General features: G+C 32.3%; 1 protein-coding gene across 1 annotated transcript; it reads left to right on the forward strand.

The window, feature by feature from the left end:
- Nucleotides 1-1,647: 1,647 nt before the first annotated feature.
- LOC18041044 (cytosolic sulfotransferase 15) lies at nt 1,648-2,957 on the forward strand. Its single transcript, XM_024185106.1, is given in 2 exon segments — nt 1,648-2,093; nt 2,096-2,957. Coding segments are annotated over 2 exon segments (1,050 nt in total). The 5' UTR covers nt 1,648-1,714; the 3' UTR covers nt 2,767-2,957.
- The last annotated feature ends 5,298 nt before the right edge of the window (nt 2,958-8,255 follow it).

Here is an 8,255-nt window from a genome sequence, read left to right on the forward strand (position 1 = left end):
ATAAAATAACCGATTTAAATCGGTTCTACTTAATTTCGAACCGAACAAAATCGTGCCCACCCCTAATCATAAACTCTTGAGCTAGTTTCTTAAATAAATTGGCTTGCCAATTTCTGTAATTGGATTTAAATATTTTCATTGGAATTAGGATAAAAATAATACATAAATTATTTTCAATTTAGCAACACTTTAAATATATGATGAACAATTGGGAACTTATATTAAAATTTTAAGTAAAATAAACGCCTCCCACATTTTTTGTGAAAAAAAGAAAGAAAGAAACTTCCACCCATAATTAAAACTTAAGAGCTAAACCAAACGTAGTCGATTCATTAATTCTGCGTGTGCAAATGACTGCATGCCCACGTAATTAGATAAAAGTTTGTCAATGGAGCCTTTGGCCCAGTGGTGAACCTCTACTCTCACAATTAAGAATAATTGTGAGGATAAAGTTCGAGTTCTCATTGATTCAAAACTCTCTCAATTAAGCATTATGTATGATTGTGTGAAGTTCATTTGTAGTTCTTTCTCTCTTGCAAAATATAAGTACAGTAGAGACATCCATCGTCTGTGAGAGTTTATTTGTTTGGACGTGTACTTAATAAATTTAATGTAATAATATAAGTTCCAATTATATATATCTGATTGTAAATATCAATATAATATCTATAATTATTATAAATATTTATGTAATATAATGATACGGTGCGTAATCCGTATTAAAACAATAAAAAATAAAAGCTAGCAGTTAGCTGTCCGCTCACGGGTCACGTCGCTATCCAAAATTGTAATCGCAAAAAGTGACCTCATGACAGCTTAACTTGGCGAAATAAACGTGATAACATGTAGCCTCTATCGTGCACGTATTTTACGCGCACTATCACTCACGCGTATTTGTTTCAGAAAAAGTTGAGTTAAAAAAAAAAGCTGCATGGCTCTACTGAACTTTCAGTTTCAGAAGTTTTTGTGCCATGTATCACGTGTGATTTACATGTTTATAATTGATAATGTATGATTAAAAATAAATTATTTTTATATTTTTATTTATTAATCATTAATTACTCATGTGAATTTTTAATTACTAATAAAAAAATTAAAAAAACATATGCTTGAATTTGGCAGGCCAAAGCTAAAACTCAATGTTTTGAGTTTGATCTATTAGAGCATAATTCGAGCATATATTCTTTCAAGCAAAGTAGTTTTTTTGGTGAATTTTTCTATTTAAAAAAAATGCTGATATTAGTCTGTTAATTGGGAGAATGACGCTCTAGTATCCATCTGATATCCTAATTTTACCACTTTAGTTCATCATAGATATTTTAATACTCCATTTCATCCATTGTGTTCAAATTATATATAATAAAATAGTTCATTGTTGAAAAAGGTGTTACTTTTTAATAGATAAATGAACTAATTCTAATTTACGAGATCTTAGCTAATCAATTTAAAAGTGAAAATGTCTCGTAATATATATTTTATCAGTGTGTTTTTTATGTTGTAGTTATAACCCCAAGATGAAATATTGTATTAAAAATCTATCAGGGACTAAAATGATAAAAAATAAAAGGACTAAATTGTCATTCTTCTCCATTAATTTAATTAAACATTGCCATGCTAGCCAACCAGCTCCAGCTATATATAAGTGTGTGCTGGTAGCCTCAGTTTGCACAACAATTTGAAAAAAGCAACCAAAGATCTCTAAACAAGAAGAAACATGCCAAGCTCTACTATCACCACCATCACCCACTTCACAAGAACCCAAATAGCAGATGAAGAAGAAAAGCACTTAAGCAGTGAGTGCAAGGAAGTGCTTCTTTCACTTCCTAAAGAAAGAGGTTGGCGAACGGCTTTTCTTTATAAGTTCCAGGGGTATTGGTGCCAGGCAAAGGAGATTCAAGCCATAATGGCTTTCCAAAAGCACTTCAAAGCAAAAGACACTGATATCATTTTAGCCAGCATACCAAAATCAGGCACCACTTGGATGAAAGCATTGTCTTTTGCAATAATCAATCGCAAGAATTTCCCCATAATTAGTGATCATCATGGTCATCATCACCCCCTGCTTACTTCAAATCCTCATGATCTTGTTCCTTTCGTCGATACAAGCTCTATGCAAATAACCAAATTCCTGAGCTTTCTCAAATTGCTGATGAGCCTAGAGTTTTTGCCACCCATATTCCATTTGCTTCCTTAAATTTGCTTCCTTCAATGAACAACATTAAGATTGTTTATATTTGCAGAAACCCTTTTGATACTTTCATCTCTTCATGGCATTTTCTTAACAAATTGAGGTCTCAAGGATTACCTGAAATTTCACTAGAGGAAGCATTCAAAATGTACTGTGATGGTGTCATTGGGTTCGGTCCATTTTGGGAGCATATGTTAGGGTATTGGAATGAGAGCTTGAAGAGACCAAACAATGTCTTGTTTTTGAAGTATGACGATATGAAACAAGACATTGTGTCAAATTTGAAGAAATTGGCAAGCTTTTTGGGGTTCCCTTTTTCCCCTGAGGAGGAGAAACAAGGAGTGATTCAAGACATAGCTAAGCTTTGTAGCTTTGAGGAAATGAAAAAATTAGATGTCAATAAAAATGGCAAATCAATCAAGGACATTGAAAATAAGTACTTGTTTAGGAAAGGTGAAGTGGGTGATTGGGTGAATTATTTGTCCCCTTCAATGGTCAAACAATTATCCCTCATCATGGAGGAAAAGTTAGATGCTTCTGGTCTATCATTCAAGGTGGCCTCCCAGCTCGGCAAATAAAGTTAAAATTATTGTTGTTGTCAAGTGCTTGTGTGAGATTTTTTGTTTTTTTTTTTTTTTTGTTTTTAAGGTACCATCTCTTTCAAGCTAAACGTGGTGATGTGGATGTCTTAGCTACACCGCATGTTATGTATCATACTAAATAATATGGGCCCTTTATGCCCGAACATTGAATAAGTAGTTGTAATGGATTACAGACTTTCTTGTTTTAATCATATTAGCAGCTCAGCTTTTTTTATGTATTTACTAATTTTTAGTATCCAGTTATTCGTTCTCTATAGTCTATATGGAGTTCTACTTATGTCTTATTGTTTCTTCATTCTAGCTAATCTATTGTATATGTTTTTAATGTGGGTAAACTTTAATTTATCCTCAAGTTAGATTGACATATATTTCAATTTAGCTTCTAAATGTATAAAAATTTCAATTTATCCTCTAAAAATTGTTATTTTTAATAGCTAACTAATGTTGATTGATTAAATTACGCAAATACCCCATCTTGTAACCGAACAAACTATTAATGGTGGTGTATGATTTCAAAAGTAACTATTGATTTGACATGTTTACAAAAGTAACTGTTGATTTAACATATTTGCAAGAGGGCACAGGAACACATCTACAAAATAAATAATAAATTATTTAAAATAAATTATTTATAAGATTTAAATATTCAAAAAGTGAAATGTCTTAGCAAGACAAAAAAAAAATATTTATTGTTATTCTTAATTTGAGCTTTGAAGTTGAATAAATCACAAAGTTAAGCCATTAATGTTATTTGTTAATTAAGCTTTGAAGTTGAATAAATTACAAAGATTGCCATTTGTTAATTGAATTTGAACGAATTACATTGCATGGCATTAGCTTCATTATTTAAAACAACTAACTATTGTAGAAACAACTAAAATTCGAGTTCCAAATTGTATTTGGCAGATTCATGCCTTTAAATTTCGCTCCCATCACATTTAAGTGGCCACAAAATCATAAATACCGTCATAATATCAACAAAACAAAACAACAACAAACACAATATTATCATCTAGAGGTAGCTAGAGTGGTTATACAAATGAAGATGGGGACTTGTAGAGTAATGGCAAAGTTACCAAGTTCATAAACAAAATTTGCACTAACAATGGTGATTGCATCTTGGTGAAAATATCGCAGTCTATTCAAAATTCTCAAAGGTTGTACTACAAATGTTAGAGGAAAACTTGTGATTTCTTCATGCGGTGGGAATCAACTAAACAAGAGTATAAAATAATTATTTAAGGAGTGAGAATGTTGGATGATAATTTTGAAGATAACTATTAATTGATAGTTGAAAAGCACAAGGTTTTGGAGGCTGTTAAGAACCTTACTGCAAAATGAGATAAGGCTACTACAAATTATCCTCACAATATTGTCACTATATGTTATGTATTTATGTGTTGTTTAGAAATTACTAAGAATTAACTATATTAAAAACAAGTAATAATAGAAAACTAACATTGAAGAGGATGTGACATTCCAAAAATGAGCTCATGTATTGCATTTTATGAGCTTCATCAAAGTGTTTGTAATGCATATATTTAATTGGAATGTTGCAATTAATATTTAGTAGTTAATTGTATTGTTTTCTCTGTTGTAGTGACAAGAATATCCATACCAAATATTCTTTACAATACCCCAAAAAAATTTTCAAAATAATTTCATGAGCTTTACTTACTCTTAAAGGTATACTTAGTAAGATTCAACATAACCATTGTCATTATACTACCTAAACATAAATGAATAAAGCCAGCAACATTGTTGTACAAGTTTGATATTAAAAATAATTTGATGCTGTCTCTACTTTATTTTGGTTGAATTTGATAGTCTTTGTAACATAAGTTCATAGCCCAACAACACAGTAAAAAAACAATAAGCAAGAGTAGAATTAACAACCTTTGAGAGAAAATTATATAACTAATTCAGTAAAATTTGATGCTTACTAGCTACTTTTAAGCACTGGCTTGCCGTTCGAGTCTCTCAACCTTGCAAGTGCAGTGCAAGTTAAGGAGTAACCCTTGCAGATGTTAAACCTTTTTTATTGAGAATCCCTCCTATAGATGTCCGAAGAAATGGATCAACAATTTCATTTTTTTTCCTACTTGCATTGTTGGTGCATTCTTTGTTGCTACAGTGCTTGTGGTCCTCATTGTTGTTGAACCCATTGTTGCTTGACCTAGCATGCATATTAATGTCAATGGTGATGGCTGAGCTGTTGTGCTTTTATGATTATTGGAAAAGATATTAAAAGATATAATTCAATTTGTCACTCAATTAGATTGACATGCTTCAATTTACCCCCAAAAGTTAACTTCAAAATTTGAAGTAAATGAATGTTGACATTGGTCAACGATAATGATTAAGTATCAATTACAAACTCAAAAAAAAAATAATAATAATGAATCTGATGTAAATCTAGTAGGTTGAGATGCATTTATACCAACACCACCATGAGTTGATCCATTATGCTGGCAGTAGTTTGTGAGTTCCTAGCATTATAGTCTTTTATGATTGATGCATCTGAACTTGAAGTCACTGCCAATGTCTTCCTATGTTTCTACAAACATGAAGCAAAAACCAAACAACATTTGCATTATTGCTTGTACACACAAACTAAAAGAAATGTCAAATGTTTATATGAAATTATTGCATATTTAAATCATTTTCTAACCAACATGTTTCCTGTTTCTTATGTGCATCGGCTGGATCAGCAAGGCAATATCTTCTATTATGGTAAATAACTCCACATAATTTACAACATGTATTGAATCCTCTCTTATGAGCCATTGGCTTATAAAGCTTTCTTTTTTTTAAATGTTTTGAGCCTGCGAGGTGGTCTTTGAACATTTGGGGCAAGATTTCCTCGGCTTGTATGTGTGGACATTTATATTTTTCAGGCAAAAGATGAATCATGTTTGAGTAATACCTTAAATATGCCTCTGTTGAGTAATAAGGAGCAATATATTTCTCATAAGTACACTTCATACGAGCTATACAAAGCATTACATGCCTGCAAGGTAAACCACTGGTTTGCCATAGTCCACAATCATATATATGCTTTTCTAAGGTGATAATCAATGACTTTGTAGTAAGTCAACTTCAAAGAACATTTCACTTGCTAGTGTAACCCAAAGCTGCCTATCATTCTTTAGTCTTTGATTCATTTTACTGTTAATAAAAACATGAACATCAATTCTATATTTTGAATTGTTAATCTTTCTATCATTTATTGCTTTCATTTTTTGTTTTCTAATGTGCTCCACCAAGCCAGTTATGGGTGTCTTCCTCATTTTACCAACTCATGCATTCATACTTTCAGTCATATTATTTGTTGTATGACCACATTTGACAAATTATCAAAAACATGGACTGACTAGTACTTGAGTTCAATTTTCTTAAACACTCAAAATGCATTAGTATCAATATTTTATATGTTTTTCATTGCTACACTAAATGCATCTTTATTTGATGCTCAAACAGCTCTCAAATATGCATTCCTTAGCTTAACTTGAGGGAGCCTTGCCTTCAGATTAGCAAATATATTTCTTATACAAAATCTGTTTTGTGATAAACCAAACTCTAGGTTTAATGTCACAATAATACCCTTCTACCTATCAGGTACGGAGATAAGCTATATTGTATTTGCCACATACTCTTGTAAATAACCCAAGAACTATGTTTAACTCCTAATGTTTTCAAACTCTTAAACATATAATACAATTGAAAAAATACCCTGATTTGCATTAAGTGTGACAACTAATAATAAACACATGTCACAATAATACCCTTCTACCTATCAGGTACGGGGATAAGCTATATTGTATTTGCCACATACTCTTGTAAATAACCCAAGAACTATGTTTAACTCCTAATGTTTTCAAACTCTTACCCTTTTAAAGAGTCAAATCCTATTACAATTAGGAAGAAAGTTCCTGAATGGAAACTTCTTGATAGTGATAGAACTATAGAGTCTGAACACCCACCTCTTCGGAGTGTAACCGTTGATCACGGTGAACCTCCTGTCCAAATTCGAGCTTCACCTTACAAAATTTCAAAACCAAATGATTTTGAGGCAAATTTAAGTAGTATTATCCAACAGAATCATTTCTGTAATACTAACTTAAATACAATCGGAAAGCAGTTGACTAGAATAGAAAATTAAATCCAGAAGTCAACCATTACTGTTCCATCAATTTCTCTTATTCCAACAAAATCGGATTCTGACAAAACGCTTAAGGAACCTATTTTCAAACCCTTTCAGGTTTCGAAAACTAGCCAAAAGCTCGTTCAAGAGTCAAAATCAGATTTTGCTAAAGCCATTCGAGAACAATTAGATAGGATAGAAGCTGCTTCTTCCTCATCTAGCAAAGTTCAGATAGCCTCTGATACTCCTTAATCTAGCAAGATTAGAGTATTAGAACAAGACCAAATGTCTATAGCCTCTTCTGATATAGAAGCCTTCAAAGAAGAACCTTCTACTCCTAAAGCCAACAAAATTCATTGGGAATTAGCCCTTCCCACTGTCAAGACTCCACCGGATCTAGCAATAGATAATAGACCAAGTGCATTAAATCAATCCCGATATAATGCATCTTCAGTCTATGAGTGGAATATTGACGATATGTCTGAATACAATATCCTAGGATTATTGCAACAAATGACAATGGCAACCAATGCCTATAAAACCCAAGCAGGAACTTCTGATCGTGCTATATCAGAAATCCTCATTACCGGTTTTACTGGTCAATTAAAAGGTTGGTGGGATCATCTTCTCACTAATCAGCAACAATTAGACATTCTAAATTCCATTCAAGTCGATGAAAGTGGAGTCCCTATTCTTGATGAGTTCAACAATCCAATCCAGGATGCTGTTGCTACTCTAATTTTACCCCGATGTAAGCATTTCATTCATGTTTTATTGGTATATCGGCTGGGACTTTTAGAAAGGAAGTTTACAAAAATACCCTCTGTTATAAATCTCTCATTCCAACACATAAAGAGTCAACCTAGGTTTTCTACTTCGGATATACCTAGCACATCCATTCGTTCAGTTGATTACACCACTAGTGTTCCTCATCCTATCTACACTAGTAGTCAACATGTACAAAGTCAGGAAGAGAAGGAACCTTCTCCTCTTGAGTTTTGTCAAGAATTTTATCAGGGAATTTATCTGCAAACAAAAGGGATCGCTCGATTGGAGTGATTGTTCCTTTAGAAATATGATGACCAAGGAATCTGACTTTCGTTTGAAATAAAGAAACTTTAGAACTAGAGATTGCCAATCCAGCCTTTCTGGTGGCAAAATAAAAAGTCTTTAAATGTTTGAAATGTTGATCGATTGAATTTGAAAATATCAACACATCGTCAATGTAAACAATGCAAAAATCAGTATAAGGATTATAAATATCATTCATAATTCTTTGAAATTCTGAGGGTGCATTCTTAAACCAAAGGGCATAACAGTC

Source organism: Citrus clementina, unplaced genomic scaffold (assembly GCF_000493195.1).
Source record: "Citrus clementina cultivar Clemenules unplaced genomic scaffold, Citrus_clementina_v1.0 scaffold_5, whole genome shotgun sequence".
NCBI classification, from domain to species: domain Eukaryota; kingdom Viridiplantae; phylum Streptophyta; class Magnoliopsida; order Sapindales; family Rutaceae; genus Citrus; species Citrus x clementina.